The 21,570-nt window shown below is 30.5% G+C and overlaps 1 protein-coding gene across 3 annotated transcripts in view; it reads left to right on the top strand.

Annotated features, from left to right (window-relative positions):
• LOC125077595 (nephrin-like) overlaps positions 1-21,570 on the top strand; it is a 224,493-nt gene that overhangs the window by 41,523 nt on the left and 161,400 nt on the right. For all 3 annotated transcript variants that reach the window (XM_047689556.1, XM_047689557.1, XM_047689555.1), the window contains exon 2: positions 18,487-18,680. In XM_047689556.1, coding sequence (XP_047545512.1) covers positions 18,584-18,680 — 97 coding nt within the window. In that variant the 5' untranslated portion in view covers positions 18,487-18,583. The remainder of the gene's footprint in view (positions 1-18,486; positions 18,681-21,570) is intronic.

Raw genomic sequence — 21,570 nt, 5'->3', positions numbered from 1 at the left:
ACAGTTTTGGATTCAGTGTAATAAAGATTTATACGATGAAGGCTAAATTAACGCAACGTAACCCTTGATATTTTGTCAGCTTCTAAAACAATAACGTACCTGTACTCCTTACAACAACAATTATATTACGTTTCCTGTAAAGACTAGAATAATACCGTATACAATAACAATATTAAGTATAATATACTGAATACAATAATAAATAAATTATATGTGAGAAATAGCAGATTATTCTTATGTTAAGATATTTTCACGAACACCTGCGCAACTATAATTTTTATTAGTTATATAAATTATGAATACATGTCTGAATATGAATCTCTTTTTTTATAATTTGTTATTATAACTATATAATATAGTTATAATAACAAATTAAAAAAAGAGATTAGCAGTAAAAGAATTTGTATATAAATTTATTATAGTTTCGTTCAACAAAATATTTAACAAAAAAGCTATCTTTGTAAAGATAAATAATATCAATATATATATACAAAGGTTCTCGCTCCATCAACGATAATGCTCTCTTGTATAATCTCTTGCAGACAACCTTTGGATAAAGGACACGAGATTGATAAAATGGTAAAGACGTGTACACACTGATACACTTTTATGATAAATGCATATATTATTACCTCCTACATTTACATATAGATATATATAATCGGCTATATACAGAGTAAAACAATTAACCTTAGATATTCATAACTCTAAATAGTGAGTATTGACATGGATTTTAAAAGAATTGATAGATTGAGTACATTTTAGTATTATATAATTAGTATATATAGAAAACATTTTTGGACGGAAAAATAAATGAAAGATTTTTTTTGTTATTAGAGATTATTTGGAGAGTGGAGTTCGATCATGTTGTGTCCGAGGCATTCAGACAGAGGATTTGGACAAGTTACACTATAAGAATATGAATAATCATTTGAAGAAAAATTAGAAGACAGTGTTATTTTAAACTAAATAAAATAAATTAAATAAGCTTTATTTAATTCCTCTCCTTTGAATTGAGGTTATAATCAATCGACTTACATCACATGCCATCCGTCTACGTAAGAATATATTATTATTTTTATTTAAATGAATAGTAGTAAAACCTTATTTTAAGGAATAACTAATATTCCTATTTACCCCTAGAGGATCGAGCCTGCGACGATGTACATCGCTACGCAGCCCGTAAGCCATTGCGCTATTGACGCTTCAATATTTTAACAGAATGTATTAAGTTATCTTCGTATAAAACATTTGAATTAACAAAATGAATTTCTTCGAAAAGTTCCATATTTTTTATAATTCCCGGAGTCGAAAGCTATCACATCACAAAATTTACCACCAAAAACGTGTCAGATCACACCTACAGCATTCACATACCTCGCCCTGAACCTTTGAGCTGATTTTAATTAAATATGCAATAAATAGTTTGATGTGACACAGTGCAGAAATACTTCGACAGAAATATTCATTTTGAAAATATCCGCGGCCATTTGTAAGCTTCTTTATATAGAAATAAATAATAATAATAATAAATCGTATATTATATATTAAAATTTCGCACATTTGAAAAATTAATAGCGAAATGAAATGTTATTATATACCTACTTTCCCGATATTCACGTTTTATCGTGTTTGTCGCACATTCATCTTTGATGACGCATATGAAATCGTAAATTTATGAAGCAATTTTTATGAATTGAATAAAATTTTATAAATTGAAACTGGAGAACACATTTCTATAAATATGATTCATAACAGCGCTGGCCAACCAAGTACTAGGTATTTGGCTTTGTAGCTGTTGTTTACGTAAATCGTTGTGTAAAGGTAATTTTTAACACTGAGCAAATACTATCTTTTTATAATAAAATCTTTAATTGTGATATCTGCAGTATATTATTACAAAATAAAGGTATAATAAAATCACTATTACAAATCATTAAAGAATAAATGTCCGCAAATTCTGAATTTCTTTAACTAAAACTAATTAAAAATTTCTGTGAACCAAAAGTATTTTGCTTAGTTAATTTGAATAAAGATGCAAATGTCATGTCACTAGCAGGTAAATTGCGTTTTACTTCCTTGTATGGCAGGGGTTAAGTTCTTAGACAAGCACGTAAGAACATGTACAGATTCAAAACATATTTATAAAATTTACCTACATTTTAGAACAAAGATTTTTAATCTTCTATCTGTCCGTTTCGATGAGCATACATTTCTTGATATATTGATCTGTTTTGTTCCATACCCTAAGCCTATTACAATTAATTAGTAAGAGAATGACCATGTTATGTTATGAAAAACCGATCACCTATGGAACGTCCCCAATTGGCATTGGGGATCTATGTAACCACGATTCCCACATAGGGAGAAATCCGATTTTTTTTGTCCCATGTCATGAAAACAGGAACTTTTTAAATTACGAGGTCGGATTATGATCCTATGGATAATGAAAGGCTGTAGGAATTACTCAACATCAGCCTAGAGTTATGAACTTGATAGCGCTATAGCCCCGTGCGGTAGAAAACGTGTTATGTAGTACCAGTCAAATACGATATCTCTCCAACCCAATATTGCTACTGGTTGCGTACACACTTATGCAGAAAATAACACCCAGCCATATAAGTTAGCTGACTACAAATAAACTTGTGTGTGATAATTCTATTAGAAGTGCATTTTTGTTTATCAAATTCATTAGTATTCGAATATTGAATATTATCGAATTTGAATAGCTTATTAAATTCGTTTTACTTAAAAGGATTATTTTCAAACCAATCGCGATAAAGCGCTTAATGGATGGTACCCCGGTCGATTCCACCACAATTGATGGAAGCCCAACAGCTTCGTGACTTGATACAGACGGCTTGATTTAAGCTCACAGCGCTTACAGCTTATTTACAATTTTATTAGCTTCCATTCGTATTTACTGCGATCAAAATATATCGTTTATTTAACAGTGTATTAACTATAATTACAAAAAACTAAAGAACATGCTTTAATTAATTTTTTTTTTTTTTAAATGCAACCAACGCGAGATGGAGTTTTATGGTTACTGAGAGAATTTATAATGAAAGTAAACCAATAAATATGGTGTAAAATAAATGAAATCTATAAATAAATATCATAGGTATATTGTATATATTTTTATTATAATAATAATAATATATAGGAACAATGTAAATAGTATATACGCCCATAAAGGAAAGAAAAGAGTGGCTGAGACTTGACAGCAACAGAGAGCGTCATACCGTTAGCCGTCACGGCATACGGTCTTGCCGATACATATGGAATTCCGTTAAAGTAAGGTTTATTGAAGTCAAATTTATGAAAATGTAAGCAATATAACATCATTAATGCTTATAGTTATTTAATACAGAGAATGAATAAATGAAAGACATAACTCGATTTTATGACGAAATTTGTAAGAAGTACATTTTGTATGATTCTGTGTTTTTAATTCAAGGCCCTATTATATGAAAAACTTTGAACTTTTAAAGGAATTATTGTCAAATGATTCGATGAAGAAACTCAAATATCCGAGTAAAATAACTTGACGACTAATGTACTTATGTTATCCGATGTGAACTGAAGCTGTATTATCTGAAACCTGAAACTACGAGCATGAAAATTAGAGATTAGGATTATAGTATGACGTTGCCTACGTAATAACCCGGCAAAATAGGAATTCCTAAAATTCGACGCAGAGGTTAAGATTGCACGACAGCTTGTCTCTTAGAAATATTTAAAATTAGAAACATAAAAATCTTAAAGGCTTTAGATTAAAATAAATAAATGTTTTAGATATTTGACATAAATTAAAATATTCCTCAATTGCAATTCCTCGTTTAATAAATAGGGAGTATTGTTTCTGAATTTAATTATAATATTTTATTAAGTCTTTACGCAAAGAAAAGAGAGAAAGGTACACTTGGTTAATTAGAAAAGTACCAAGACTGACCTGTATGTGCGTCAGTATTTTTTTTCTGACTGGCAATCATTTAGAAGACTACGTTCCACCATGTTCACTCACCTTGATCATGATTCACACATAATATAACTGGAGGTGACTGACACTCCAAGTGTTCAATATCAGGTATTGAAAACATCCACCTCGGCTTCTTATTTACTATCTATAATTAAGAATTTCGTCATATTTTGAAGAGATGTGAGAAAAGTCTTAAATATTTATTAATCGAATGTATAAGTATATTTGTTTACTCATGAAGGCGCGATTCTCCACCTTAAATTATTATCAGTGTGCATTAGTGTGAGTGAATGATGCTCGTACTTACAATATATCTTACAGTACGTAAGATGAATAAGTGTAGGGATAGCAAAAAAATACAAATTATATTATTTTTTATTTAACGCGGATCGGTGACCCTTCGTGAATGCGTAGACTAACGTAACTGAGATCGAACTTTGAACTCTTCTTAAAAAGTAGCCACTGTATTTCTTAACATACAATCTTCTTTGTAAAATTGTAATCATTGAAGTGTGATAAAATTTGATGGTTTTTTAAATAAATCTACTGATCTTACTTGTTTAGGACAAATAATTCTTCGACTCATAAGGACGGCTTCAAAGAAGCTTGAATTATTTTATTGTCTCGAACATCAGCAACGATCCAATAAAAATTCCTTTGTTATGACGCATATTTTAATAAACTCAATCTTATGTGAATATACAGGGCTTTGTGTGCGACGTCCGACGGCAAAATTCTTATATAAGCTCTTTACTATAAATCTCCATTTGAATTTTTGATTGTGCACTTTACTTTAGTTTGTGACTGTGATGTGACTACCTCATTGGTCTAGTGGCAAGATATAAGGCCGCAGGTCCCGAGGTCATAGGTTGAAATCCCTATTTCATGTAAGATATTGAGTTTTTCTGTCGAAATTAATATGAAGATTTAGTGAGCCAGTGTGTTGGTGGTACATTTATGATATGAGGATTAATATTTCTTGCAGAAGCAATTTATTTTGTCAGTGTTGAGCACTACCATCAGGTTAGGCCCATTTGCCTTCATGCCTATCTATAACACAAATTATTAACTAAAAATAAATAATTAAAAAACGTCACTAGCAATGTCTGCGTCCTTACCAATTAAATGATAATGTCTGAGTTACATGCAGTCACAAAATTTTTAATTCAAGGCATTTATTAGGTCTTAAGTAACAAGACGCAATACATAACATGCAGCAGAATCCTTACAAAATGACGAAGTAAACACATGTACTTAAACAAAATATTGTTGTAATCTCTTATAAGAAATGTACGATGGTAAAATATCGGTTTACTAAATTTCGAACACGAGGACAAACAGAAGGACTTAAAATGCTAAGACATTTTAAAAATGTTTTCTGGTTCATTAAATTCGTGGCATTCAAATGTTATAACAGCTTGTCTTGATATAACCAAATCTAAAATATAATTAAAAGTATAAATACATAGTATGAGTGTCAAGTCTAGTCGATACAGCAATAGGTTGTATTTTAAACATATTGTTCTTACTATGTTATATATTATTTATTTTAGAGTTTACTTGTATTTATAAACATGTGCGATTAGCTCTCTATTGAGAATTGTCACCAAGATTAATCTTAGTAGTAGTTTAACCATCTACAAAGATGGCTAAACTTATTCAGTAGCTCGAATTGACACTTAAACTTGTAATGACATTGATGAAAATTTATTTAATACTATGTGTATATCCTGCTTTGTTTCGTTTAGTAATAGAGACATTTGAAGCAAACATATAACGCTACGGTTGGAAAAAGACATCTGCTATACTATCTATCTGGTTTTAGCCGTTCAAAGGTGATCTCAGAATTGACTGGGTTGATGTGGTACAATTCCGTCTTATTGATAGGTTGATTTCCGAAGGCTTTGGTGAATAATATATGTACCTCGGTTACGTCGTGCGCAATCGAAGTGGTTTGCTAGTAGGAGAAAAGGAATTGTTACTTTATTTTGGGTTGTAATTCGTCATGTAAATAAAAATATATAAAATGTATCATAAAACGAATACTCCATGTCATATTTCATTTTATAATCTTTGATAGCAATTAACAAGAAGATGTCTCATATTACTGAATGCACTTGACTTGTTTGTCTGTTTTTAATTGATTACTAAGAACCAATTTAGTCTAAAAAAAAATTCAAGTACGTTAATTGTATTTTTTACTTCTTTGATAGTCCGACCAAAAAATGCTGGTATTTCCTTTTATGTGCCTTTAATGATTTGAATGTCAATTTCAAATGAATGTTTGAGTATTTAAGGCGGCTAAGCGGAACATACGAACTCACTTTCACATTTATTATATTAACAGAATTTAACACACACATAGATAAATATGTCAATATGTAACATACGCTTCAACTAGTGATAATGTAAACTAGCAGGAATCGAACTAGCTAGTTTAAACGGGAGATGCAACTCTCAGTAACATTTGGTGATCAATAATTTACTATTCAATTAACTCAAGTACTATTAAGGATGTATGCACACGTTGCAAGCGCAGTATGCGGTGAAGTCACGCGTTTAACAGGACTAAGACATTCTCGAAACGCGATGCATTACATTTGCTTATATTAATGAATTCGCGTTCGGTATTCAAATGCACGGTGCAATCTAATAAAACATCTGAAGCGCGTTCTCAAAATAACGATTGCGTAATCGCATACAATGTACAAAATAATATTTAAATAAATCAAAGGTAATTTTCAGTTTACAAACTGTGGTCTTGTGTCCTATAGTCTTGTGGTAGACGCTGGCTGTTTTACAGTAAACATTTTTTCATCGGTGTTGGCGAGACGTCGTTAAAATATTGAAAAGTGTAAAAAGTTTGTAATAAACAAGAGGTTTTACTAGTCGTTAAGATATTTGATAAGGCATTCAATTCGATGACCTTTAAAAAATATCTCGCTACATTGACCTTTGATAAAGTTACGAGTTTCGTTTTTTAGGTTTTCTTTAATACTTACGCGCTCATGATTTCGCTCATGAGTTCGCTCACGTTTAGTATGTTCAATGTTCATGTGTGTGGGTGTATTCGATTTTACTACATGTATTTGATACGTATCTTTATGTGTGTGTATGTACATTTGCATGTTATTATTAATTTATTTTAATTCATTAAATGAATTGATTAATTCGTTTACTGAATTAAATTATTCAATTGAAGATTTAATTGAAAAAGTAAGCCACTATTAAACTTTATCAGCAACAAAGGTTTTACTACAAAAAAAAATATCTTAACATTCTCATCTCCGCTATATGCAGTTGGTTTTCATTCATCTCTTTTTCGGCCCAACACTTTGATCCTTATAGGACAGCAGGTCAGACCATGGTCTTATAGATCTTCCTCTTAAGTTACCCCCGATAACAAATTGTTTCCGTAACCTGCCGCCATTTCAACCACCCTATGTTAATCCTGTGCTTCACGGTACGATCGCCATCGCCTTATATTATATTATATTATATCTCTTACATTATTTTAAGTAATCAAATATCAGTAACAACCTGTAAATGTCCCACTGCTGAGTTAAGGCCTCCTCTTCCTTTTGAGGAGAATATTTGTAGCTTATTCCACGCTGCTCCAATTTAGGGTGGTGGATAGACATGTGGTAGAATTTCATCAAATTCCTTTTCTTTTCCTTCACCGCCAGGCAGTGCATTTTATCCAACGATTTCGGGTTCAAGCTTAAGCTAGCACAATGTCCAAATTCTTCATTTGTGTTTGTAATAAAATATTTTTACTTTAAATTTTAGCGCTTAACCAACATTAAAAATGAGGGTTACATATTCTCTGAATTTTTGTTTTGTATTTTTAGCAATTATTCACTACTAGTATTTCAGTTTTTAATGTTTTTTTTGTTGCATAAATCCGGAAGGCTAGCTTTCCAGGATTAAGGATTACCTAGTAAGGATTGATTCCTATATTAATATGAACATGATCCGTGTGAAAATCATGAAACTCTTATTAAAGGAAATATGTCACAAAAAAAAATGATAAATGATACGTATATGTACCTACATTGTGCATACCTACAATTTACCTTAATTTAATTTATGTTGTTTACACCTTTAAAGACGTATCACTTTGAATGTTACCCACATCAGATATTAATTTTAAGTGCTTAGTGATAAGTTGATGGTGTAACCTTTTCAATAAATAGATGTGTAGATGCGACCCAGACCTTCAGTAGTAAATATATTAAGATATGCTTTAACTGGTATTCCTTGTTTACGACGCTGAAACGATTTCAATGATGTGTTTTATGGGTATTGGTGTCGCAATTCAGTGTACAGCTAAGTGCGAGCGAAAGCATCTATTTGACAAATTGAGAAGAAGCTTGTGGTAAATGCTGTCAGTGGCGATCGTGCCGTTCTGTCCTCTGCATTTTTTTAAAAGATTTGTTTTCTGATATACTGCCTACCGTACAAGGTGTTGTTTAATTATGAACAATCTATCTAACCTGCCAACTATATGATGTCTTTCGTTAAACGCAAATGAAAAGATGCGCCATATCGCCTCGCTTCTGCTGACATAGCGATCTATCTGAGATATTACGTCATTTGCATTCTTTAAAGCGAAAAGGGTCATAAGGGTCGCTGTCGTTGCTTATATATTTACATAATATGTACTTGATCAACTTGCTATTCAACATTAATGTTAAACTTAAAAACTTTAGACAATATTGGTGAGAAATTTGATTTTCATAACTACAGATCTTCCAATATCCGTAATTAATAACCGACGATACAATGAATATCCGTATTTACCTATTATGACGGATATGTAATCAGGTGTCATGGATATAGCTTGGAACACTCGAGATGAGACTCATCCCGGTGCATGTAGTCACCACTAGATGCAATTTCAGATCAACAGTGTAATCGGGGATTGCATCTAAAATAATGAAATCGATTTCATCTCACCTGATTATGCCAACTAACGAAACTGCAGCGTGCACATGAGGTATATTACTTTTTTGCCATTCAACAGAGTACATCCAGGCTCGAGAACTTGGCCATACACGTGTTTTTTTTTATAATGTAATTCATATAAGATATTAACTTTAGTTTAAAAATTCTGGCAGTGATGTCTCTGGAACTGGTGTTTCGCTGGGTAGTTCCTCCTTAATTAAAACTTCAATCAATTAAGAATTACAAATTAAAAGTGAATGTTATGAATAGATCTGAATTATATCGAATCTTGCGCGTACTCTTACGTGTGGTGATCTCTGGTGGATGGCTGTCTGGTGAATTTGAAAACCTCAAACTAAGTTCTCGTGTGACGCTAAAACTTTTGGGTTAGACTAACCTACAAATTCAATATAAGAGAAGGGAATGACAGATCAAAATAAATAATAGCAAAGTGTTCCTTAATTCACTTCAAATAAGACGTTAAATACGTCTTGTATTTCTGTATAGGAAAAAACAATAAACAATTTTAAATTTAATAAATTTAAATAACCGTATGGACGAAATGATAATTTTGTACCTAAAGTACTTGCGAACGCCATTTTAAGCGTTATTAAAAATTTTTTCCTGTTCTTTTTTTCAGTTTTTGAAATTTTTTGTTATTAAACAAACAATATTTGCGAAAACTGAAAAATATTCGATTTCTGGTTATATATATATAATCAGAATGTAGACAGTTCTTACAATTACCTCCTCTCAAAATAAACAACTTATTGTGGTTTTCTAAATTTTAAGGTTATCGTTCACATTAACATATTTTTTTACTGCGACTACATTAGATCCGAAAGCACCATTTTATAAAAATAATCTTTACATTTAAAATTCTTTTGTTCGTGTCTTTGTCAATGAACTACTCCTAAACGGCTGGAAAGATTTTAATGTTTCTTTTTGTGTGTCCAAATTACAAAGATTGGATTGGATTTAAAAAATAAATGTAACTAGTATACTATATAAAGACGATGTAGCTTCATCCCTTCGCTACACTAATTGGAATTAATTAGAACAATTACATTACATTTTACATTAGCAGCCTGTAAATTTCCCACTGCTGGGCCTCCTCTTCCTTTGAGGAGAAGGTTGTGAAGCATATTCCGCCACGCCGCTCCAATGTGGGTTGGTGGAATACACATGTGGCAGAATTTCGTTGAAATTAGACACATGCAGGTTTCATCAAGATGTTTTCCTTCACCACCGATCACAAGATGAATTATAAACACAAATTAAGCACATGAAAATTCAGTGGTGCCTGCCTGGGTCCCGAAGTCATCGGTTAAGATGCACGCGTTCTAACCACTGGGACATCTCGGCTCTCTATTAGAACAATATTATAAGTAAATCTAGACAAAGACAAATAAATATCATCACATTATTGATATGATATTTTTCAATTATTACAAATTAAACCAAATAAACCCCTCTCGTACTTGACCCGCATGTATTTATCAGATTGATAATCTCTTCATATGTAGGCTATTAAGTCATTTGTCCCAGCTGCTGTACCAAGTGGTCGTTAAAGATACTTTAAAGTACTAATTATTTGTAATACTTGTTTCATTTACTATAACATACTAGATATAAAATAAAATATGAATAAATGACTATTTCAGATTTAGTTATGGTTATGTACCTATTCATATAATTAAATATAAATTTTATTATTTTATTCTCGTATCTAATACCGATTTAATAAAATCATGGTTATTTAAAGAGGTGTTCTATGTTCAAAAATAAAGGGTTATTCTTGTAATCGATAATATAACGACATCCAAAATTGATACTAGAAATTGTTTAAAGTAACTAAGTGAAATAGGTTTTGCAAAAAAAACAAATTAATATTGCAAATGTATCGATATAAAAAAAGACTTTACATATATGTACACAAGTTTCTATAAAAGTAATTAATTTTATATTTATTATATATTTCGTCGATACATTATGTATTAAAAAATTAGTAAAAAAGCCACCCAGTAACTAATAATTTCTCGGCGGCCGGAAACAACTGTTGTACCCCAGCACATCGTCTGTATCCACTTCGTCTGTTCCAAGGTATAATGGAATCGCTTGCGTATGCTACTGTTTGTTGGCCCACCTTTGAGGTTCTCCCAGTGTTCTCCAGACAACCCGGGATTTAATCCCGGTGACGTTTACGTGGTGGGAATAAGATCCGCAAAGCATCGACACCCTTCTGTCCATTCTTCTTCGGTAGATAGGGTCCGCGGAAGCACCAGTTCTTGCTACCTAGCATGGCATTTATCGCGCTTAGCAGTTAGAGATCTTCGCTCGCTTTCGCCACAAGCCTGAAGAATGCCTCTGGGGCCCCCAAGCGGCAAATTCCATCGGGGTGTGACGCGCTGTGTCCAGAGGCGTGCCACAATTGAATTGTAACTACTAGGCTATTTCAGATTTAAGTGAATAGCTGTGGAACTATTCATAATTTAAGACCTCACCTTTTCGTTACATTTAAATAACGGTGCAGTTTTACGGGTTATTTACTTAGACTTTATATAGTATAAAATAAAGTAGCTTACCGCTGTCTGCTATCCCTATGTCTGCTTGGTTCTTTAAAATTACACAACCGATTTTGATGTTTTTTTTTAATAGATAGATTGGTTAAGAATAAGGTTTATATGTATAATACATACATAATACAGTAGAGGAACACTGATAATTTTAGAGGTTTCTAAAGTATGTAAATAAAAAGTTTTTTTGCGCTTACATTGCAAACGAGCCTACGAGCTAGATCAAAATAATGTACTACAGTATTTTACAACTTAAAAAGGTCTTCAAAAATATATATCTATATCTATAGTATATCTCTTAGGGATAGCCCACAATAACCATTTTTAATTATTTACATTTTACGACAAATAATGGCTTATTTTCGAAGCGATTTTAAGCAATACAGCATTAATTCTTATCCAATTAAGTACCTTAAATATATTGTGCATTTAATATAGATAAATATAGATAAATTGCATCATGTAGTTTAAATGAATATTTTTGAACATATTACACATTTAAAATGTAGGGACATAGCGTTTGTATTTAAATCTGTGAACGTTGTAAGATATTCTGTAGTATATTTGGTATCAGCATTGCACCCGTGCGAATCCTAGTATATTATAAATGTGAAACTAACCCTGTCTGTCTGTTGCTCTTTTACAGTCAAACCATTGAACCAAATTTATTGAAATATAGTATAAAGCAAGCTTGAGCTCCAAGGAAGGACATAGGCCACATTTTTATGTCTAAAACTTGATACAACCCTAAAATGCGCGATTAAAGCCGCAGGTGGTTAATAATAAACAAGCTGAGGGTCAATGTTATATACCTTTCCTCGAAAATTAGGCTATCAAATGCAAAGATATAATTAATAATATACACGGCTTTTATTTAAAATCATAAATTCGTGTTTATTATTTAACCTTATTATATTTATATTCGGGGCTAGGAATGTAGTGTTTTTAAATTACAGAATTAATTAAAATGTTTTAATTAAAGACTCTTAACATTTAATTAAAACATGTAAAAAGTTTTTATTATTTTAAACGAAATCTGTGATTTTCGGAAATAATTTGCGTAAGCATAATTAAATTATGCATGAATTATAAGTTACTTTAATTATTTTTGTTATACTTTTTCTTTTCTACTAATTACTATTTGTAGTTAGCCGTGTGATGATTTTAGTTTAGTACATCTAAACTAAAAATACATTATTTACGTTCCATTTTCAAAAGTTACATGTCAAAACGTAATCCCCGTAACAAATAGTCCGAAAGATAATTATGTTTCCTATAAAATACGACCCGGTGCAATGATAGCCCCGCAACTCGAAAGACCAGGGTCAGACGTAAATCCTTAAAAAGATAAATGCGACGGAGTCAAAGTTATCTGGATGAACCATTTATAATCCGTTTTAGTGCAGCTGTTAGTTCTGCAGCGCTGAGGACAGCCGTTAATCTTGATGATCCCGTCTGTTGACTTTGCGGAATTAACTCCTTGTCTAAACAAAAAAAAAGAGATTTTTTAAAAGACCTTTTAATATCCAATTGATGTTTATCGGGCTTGAGGGTCGTTTTTTTAAATTGTTAAACGTGAATACTTAAGATGATATCTGCTTTCATTTGACCAATTCTTTCCTTACATTTCTTTCATTGTATGTGATTTTAATTCTATCAAATATATCGTCGGGAAATATATATTCTAACGTATTTTTAACTTATGATATCTGTATGAATTTACATTATACTATATAATATAAATTCACGCATATGGCTTCCCAACAATTCAAAAAGGACGAACATCGTCTACCGCTACGTAAACCGATAGGCAGTTGACATTAGCAGCCGAAGATTCAAATAAATGTTGATAACTTATAAATGACTGCCTACTCGTAATTCTATTAAAATAAATAACTAAGGCTTTTAAGGATTTTTCTATACAATGAGCTTATTACGATCGACTTTTCTTCAGCTGTTCTACGCGGTCGTGGTTTGTAGAGTAAATAAATGTTTCGTTTTGATTTGTAAATTGTGTAAATATTCTTTTCGTCAGCTAAACCTTGGAGTATATTTATTTATATAGCACTTGAGGGGTAAAAAGAAAATTTCTTAAAATAAACTAAAACAAAGGGAGTGAGAGGCAAATGAGGACTTGGTTATTATATAATTACATTAAAATACACTTTTATTAGCTAGGAAATATTAACTATTCCACGGATACTAATAAGAACCTAGTTTTTTACGCTGAAGGTGTAAGAGTTCTATGTAATTAGTTTTATAAATTAGTCTCTAATTCATGAATAATGTTAATTCCTTGGTCCCTTAAGCAACTTAGACTCGACAAGGCTGGGTTAATTCGTTTTTTTTTTCTTATATTTTAAATCAATTAATATTTATTTTGTATTATTATCAGATAATATAATGCTTAAACATTTTTTTTTATTCTTACCATAAATATTAAGGAACAAAATTAATACCGAATAAATTAAAAAACAAAAAAATCAATTTTCAATCTTTGGTACAATTTACTTTTATATGAAATGACTTTATCAACTAATCAACACAATTATGAATCCATAGCTCTATTCATATTAATGGTTTACTTAAAAATATATACGAGTATAGCGTGTGATCGAAAATCGTACACTTGTTCTCAAAAAAGGAAATCCGACCAATTTTAGATTTATCGACATTATTTATCCATCTGCGTTTATATAATTAAAATAATTAATTAAATTAAACAAGTTGCGATTTCCCTTTAATATAATTGACGTCCTTTAAAACAAAATTAGTTATAATAAGTACTTAACTTCGTACTCAGTTTCTTAGTACATAAAATTCTAATTTAGATACTATTAACAGTGTTCAACCATGCTAATAAAATTTGTCTAGAAAAAAGGGTCTCTCGGATCCGTCCGATACATCAACGTTATTTCTATTTCAGAAGGGATGTTGAAGTGTTATATAAAGTAATAGCTGTACAGAAAATCCGGGTCATCAAATACTTCAAACTTTACGGTTAATGTCTCAGAATCCGAGGGTTTTCGTATTTATATTATTATTGCCTTTGTTTAACCCAAAACTATACTGTATCGAATTTTCGGCGCATAAATTTAGGATTTTTGGGATACTATTATACGTCAAAGCTTCATAATATTTATTACAATAAACCTATGAGATTTTTGTTAAGGTTATTTGTTACAAAATGTTAATATTGGTCTAATTTAAAGTCGAAAGATGGTAGTAAATACAGTTTTTTTTATGGCATAGGTTGGCGGACGAGCCGTAAGTGGTCACCACCGCCCATAGACAAAGGCGCTGTAAGAAATATTAAATATTAACCATCGCTTACTATGGTTAATATTTAATATCATCTATGCGCCACCAACCTTGGGAACTAAGATGTTATGTCCCTTGTGCCTGTGATTACACTGGCTCACTCAACCAGACTTTGGCGGTAGAATATCTGATGAGTGGGTGGTACCTACCCAGACGGGCTTCCACAAAGCCCTACTACCAAGTAAAGTAAAGTCTAAACGTAATTGTACCGGCAAACTGTACTATACTAATATTTACTATGTTTTGCATTTTATGAATTACAGGCTTACGTAGTTGCTTGGACAAGAAATAAAAAAGCAGTACCCTACTAACCATTTTTCTATCAGAGACAAATAGTGTTTATTATCATAACCATTGTTCGCATAGAAGAATTACTGAAATTAACTAAAAAGGATTTGCAGGCAAGTATTTCTTACAACACGCGAGCACTGTTATACGAAGGCCGATGCTGAGATACATATTATGCATTGAGCGCTGAAGTCGTTTCTGGCATCGAGACCTCGATTCAGAAGTTAATACTTAAGCAGGACGTATAGCACTTCATATGAGATCGTGGAATATGGACTTACTTAAATAATAAACGTGCTTATACGCTTATTATATAAAAATAACGAATTGCAAAAAAAATATTATAAATAATATTAATTATGATAAATATATTTTCACTACTACTTGTTACTCACGTAAAAATGTAAACATTTATTTTTATTAAATTTTTAATAAAATATTTATTTTAAAATAAGATAAAGTTTCAATTTAAATGGTGGTTTAGCAAACATCTTCATCACGTCGATTCTATTTCAACCTGCAAATAAAAAAAAAATCATAAACATTTAAATTAAATTAAAAATAAATATAATGCGCCACAGAATAAGTATAACTTAAAAAATATTTTTATATGACTTTGGCTTTATTATTAGGTAGAGTACCGACCTAGACGTACTCTATTAAAATTCTAGAAATTGGTTCGTACAGTCTATTGCTAACGCAGCACCGCATACCCAATTGATTAATTGGTACTCTTAAGCCGATTAATTGACGAGTCAATATTTAGCTAGCGAAAATTTTTCATTAAGTTCTTGAAAAAAAATATTTCAATCCTTATTGACATTGAAATAAATATCAATATTCAATAGCCAAGCTGAGGCTACAAATAACAAAGATTATTTTTATTTCTGAAATTCATTCATCTGGTTTTTAAATTCAATTAGTTACGACCTTTGATTTCTTATATGAAATGATAGCAGATATATAGATTGCCTAAAATTATTACAACAATTAAAAATAGTTATACTTATGTGCCAATTATAAAATATATATTTATGTAAATTTGATTTTTCCCTGTTTTTTATTTCTTATTTCGTAAAAAAGGTTACTTATTTATTAATATGTTCAATAGTTTAGACGACTTATAAAAAATAACAAAGTAAGGTAACAAAAATGTTTGAACAAAAAAAATTACATCAGTTCCTTTTTATTTTAATGAAAAATTCAGGCGATTTCACTAAGTTATCTTCTTTATATTTTATAGCGATGAGAAACATTTTTACTGCACGTTTTTTATACTACAGTCTTCATGAGTGAGGCGGTGAAAACGATTTATTCTTCAATATCAATCTTATACATACTGATGGGGAAGTATAATTCAATTTCGCTGCTTTTTCTCGAACCCCGTATTTGAGTCCCAGCGCAATATAAAACGTTGAATTTTATTTCGGCCCAGCGGATTCGGTTAAGCGATTTTTTTATATATATATGTATATATATAATGTAATTTAATTACGTAAAAGCATATAAATGATGAAAGAACTTTTGAGGAATTCAAAAATATATATTGAAAAAACACACCAATTCGGAATGTTATTTTGTATTTCGTAACCGTCTATCTCTGACCTTTTATTGTGATGTAAAATTATTTAAATTTATCGCGACGTGATTCTCGAATTTAGAATGATCTAATTATTCGTCCGATTGGTGAAAATTGCCGATTATTATATTTTCGACCGAGTGGGAAATTGTTTTATCGCTTATGTCAATATCTGTCAAGAATTTAAATTGAAATGTCAAAAAAATATGACGTAAGAATTATGAAATGCTATTGAGTATATGATTTGGCAGCGCTGATGAACAGCTGATAAACTCTTTAATTAATTTATTATAATATATGATATATAATATACATGCGGCAATAGTTAAATGTAAAATTCCTAATTTTATAAGAATTTAAAAAAAATTATAATTGTAACTGTATGCTATTTTTTTAAATATTATAATGTATGTAAGTAATTTATTTCGTTATATTAAAATAAAACGGTCCCCGGTTTTATAGTAATGAAAACGAATCCGATCTTAAGTTTTAGATTCATAATTAAAATACTTGTTATTATTTTGCGTTTGTACACAAAATAGCTCTAACTCGTTTAAGGAAGTGTTGACAGAATAGTTTCGCTCAGATCAATTTTCCCATGTTATTTTATTAATATAAGCTTGCCATGTAGATTACAGCAATCAAAAAAATATTAATAATTTATTTGATCTTGAGTACGTCCTCAACTAATGACAGTCGTTCACTCATCTCACATCATTATTGGCGTTAAATTAATAAACAAGTGGGTAGCTCCTATGCGGGCTTTAACACATTCGTATAACCAATAAAAAAAGACGTTATGATTCTTATGATGTTATGTTGTCAATGTCTAAATATAAAACCATATCTGAAGTAGAGTTCATCGCATAACACGACTGTGAAATGTCAGAAAATTATATTCGACTTTGACTAGAATTTTACGATTGCGTTTTGCGAATTGAGTTCTTATAGACAACACTACTGGATAAATACATATAGAATTTTATTTTTAAAAATCACACTGAATAGTAAAATTTATTTAAAACTAAATATAAAGCAATTTTCAACGGTTAATTACGACATTATATCAATGTTTATTTTCACGTTACAGCAAGAGATAAATAAGACTAGGTAAATGATCAACGTCATCAGCTTCACCGAAGTTAGTTCATTATAACATATCCTTATTAATGGCCGTGATTCATCACTGTTTAGTTAAACCATGTTATGTCACTGTCACACACAAAGGCTAGCTAATGAAGCGTGAAAGAGATGACAGGTCGTGTAATTAATTTTAATTATTAAGCGTGACCTGTATTATATCACCTGTTTGTTGCGGATTAATTCTGATTTTGACTGAGAACGTCTTTATTGCGGTTTTTTTTTTGTTTTGACGTGATATTATTGAAATAAAGATATTTCAGTCTAAGAAGACTGGCTGACTGGCTCATCAAATTACATTACTAACTTTTGTTGGCAACTTTGGCAACTATACGTATCTCCATTATTTAAATACTTGAGATCTTATTTGATAATTTATGTGGATTATAATATTTTAAAATAGAAAGACGTATCAATATTTGCTTTAATTTATTTTCTTATTCTATTGGTTAATGTATCAAATATATATTAATTATTTTAATACTTACTTAAGCACATGCGATGATCGTACCCGAAATTAAAAAGTTTTAGTTTATTCTTAAGAAATTTATAGCTGTATGTTATAGCTTCTTTCGAAAGAAAAAAAAAAAATAAAATAAGTGTCTATAAATTATTGAATATTATAAAATAAATAATAATTTCATTTGTTCTAGATCTGGACGATACAAAAATCTGGTCGGATCAGATGCCCAGGGAGTTCATTATTCAGAGTGTGAAGTTAGAATCAATGCTGGCAAGAGATTAAACGCAATGTACCCTGTGTGCTCAGCGCAACGGACTTTGTTAGCGTTTGTCCTCATCGCTGTGTCCACATCCCCGACTGCGACGCAAAATACCATCATTACAGGTAAATTATGCAATAATTTATTTTCTTATTAATAACAACATTTTGTATATGATATTTGAGCCACATAACAAAAAATCATAATGTAAGGTAATCTAAATAAAAGATCTTACGAAATGAAATTGAAGTCAATTCATTAGTAAGCAGTTCGATTTTTGAAAAAAAAAAACGTAAATATGCTGAAATAAATCTCGTCTTATAAAATAAGGTTTTAGTTATTTTATAATCAAATATATTTCAATATGGTTACATATACATTTTTTACGAAAAGCTTAATACTTGATTATTGACTATTTATTTAAACATATAAACTTAAAATATTTTATTTTTTGTAATATAATTTTATTTTCTAAAGGAGTCTAGCCAAACCTGGTATTACGAAAATTACATTATTTTTTCTCCAGACTAACAAAATCCACCGAAATACCGTGGAACTATTGCGGCTTCAAAATAAACGTTAGTGAAACAACATGCACTGGTTTTTGGTACACATATCGTAGTTCAACTACAAGTTTCGTAACAGATCCTGCTATCACAAAAATATCATTTGATTTTCACGAAAGTCCAACGCATCTGATCGATATCCGATATGTTCGATGAAGTTCCACGACATATATTTTAAGTAAATAAAAATTATAGAGCAACAAAAATTATAAACCACCTAAGCCATCTGACTATATTTCAATTTCAACTGTTATTGATACTAGTTATGACTAGAGACTGGTTCACTAATTTGACTCAACGAAACACGTCAATGTAAAGCATTGTATGGTTGTAGAATAATGGATGAATGGGTCGAGTCGACCAGGATTGCTAGGTATTACAATTGTACAATAAATGAACAATGAAATCCTACAATTTTAACTCGTATTTGTAGAGAATAAACGCAATACTGTGTTGACACACCTCACGGACTCTAGGAATTGGTTATGTCGGTCTTAAATAGTAAATATTATTATATCAATATTTTGGTTTAGAATAAAAGGTAAAAGACTAAACATAATTGAATATAATAATTTAAACTTAGTTTTCCACTTTTACTAACCACTATCACTTGTATCTCTACAGACTCTGCATAGTACATTAAAACAATAGTATTCATAGCAAATTTTTCGATATAATACAACTATTCATCAAAGTTATATTATTCATTATATAATATTATTCGTTTATTAAATATATGCAACGGACGTAAGCTACAAGGCAAATTGTAGAGCTCTTTGAAATAAAATAAATGGATAAAAATATATAAAAATAATAGTGATTAAATTAAGCTTATAACATTCGTGTCATAATCCTTTAGGTTATTGAATTACAGTAAAAAAATATTCATTTTATGTTTTCGTAATAAAACCATTTTACAAAAAAATAATGAGTGACAAGACACGCGGGTTTTTGTATGAAATAATTTTGTAGTTTGTTTGAATAAATTTTCATTTCATATAAACTCGTGTTGGTTTCAAATAATAGTATAATATTATAAGCATCTTATATTTTACTTTGGTGGTACGTAAATAGAGTCAGATTTTAAAGAGAAACAACTAAGAAAATGATATAGAAGACTCTCCTGAAATATTTCAGCGCGATAATTAGTAAAAAAAAACAAAACGAGGATGTTACTTGTTTCGCCTGCTTCTGATAATTTCGCATAATCCATGCAGAGAAATGAATTAAATTTATCATTAGAATATGATAGTAAAATGCCTGTTTTTACATAATTATGTTTTAGTGATTTAGGCTTCAATTTTCGTCCATAGGGATTGAATTATGATTCAACTGGGAAATCCTGCTAGTGCTACCAACCCTATTTATATAGTTATTTTTACTTTTGTTTTTATCTTACGATATGTAGTCGTCTTTTTCTTAATATTTGTTTCTTAAAATATATTGAAAGGATCCATTTCCAGGGTATTCAGTTAAAATTATACAACTAAAACATTTTGCATTGACTTAAAGTTTGGTATGGACGTATAATATACATGTAAATATATTAGAAATTTAATAGTCTGTACTAGAAGGAATAAATACCTCTTTTCTATTAGACTTATTGTTTTCTTTGGCCTTCGACAAATATATATAACTTCGATACAGGAATCCTTCTGATAGATTACTGGCTGTATCCCTTCACATTTCTATAGAAGGGATATCCGTGTTCATTTTTCAATAAAAGACGTAAGCTATTCACGATACCAAGGCAAATGTCATTTTATAACAAATTGACATACGTATATATATTTTTTTTTTAAATATGGCGCTATAGATTTTTTTTTTATTAAATCAGGATATTCCATTCCCTTGAAGTATATTTTTGGCAAATCTCTTAACTTTCCAGGCTTATCCTACCCCTAAATGGTAGATTTTTTTGATAGTAAATAGTACACTTTTACGATGTATATGAATGCAACTAGGTCAAAACTTTATATAAAATTACAAAGGAAAAAGTCAGGCAAACATAATATATTCCTGGAAAAGACCGTACCCAAAGTTCCCCATGTTTTCTTCTTTCCCCATCACGTTCCCGTCTCTTCAGGTCATATAAAACTGAAACAAAATATAAAATCGATAATAGTTTCAAAATAAGTTCTACGATGTGAAAAGGGCATAGGGCGCGCGGTCAGATGTAGATTAGTACTGCGTAAGCCAATCACAAGCAAAGATCGCTTGTCGCGATACATTATATTGTTTGTTCCAATTTATGGCTAAGTAAACCACGCAACATTTAATATAATAATTGTAGGCTTTACTATTGGTATTTCATCGTCTTGAATATATTTGAATTTAAATATGATTAAAGTTTGGAGGTCCTTTTTTTATTTAAATTATATTTTTATGCGAAATATTTAGACGTCTTGACCGTAAGACGGACTCATTTCGGACATTAGTTGCTGTCAAT

This window comes from Vanessa atalanta, chromosome 4 (genome assembly GCF_905147765.1).
Source record: "Vanessa atalanta chromosome 4, ilVanAtal1.2, whole genome shotgun sequence".
NCBI classification, from domain to species: domain Eukaryota; kingdom Metazoa; phylum Arthropoda; class Insecta; order Lepidoptera; family Nymphalidae; genus Vanessa; species Vanessa atalanta.
Note: the sequence above shows the minus strand (reverse complement) of the source record. Positions and strands in the feature narration are given on the sequence as shown.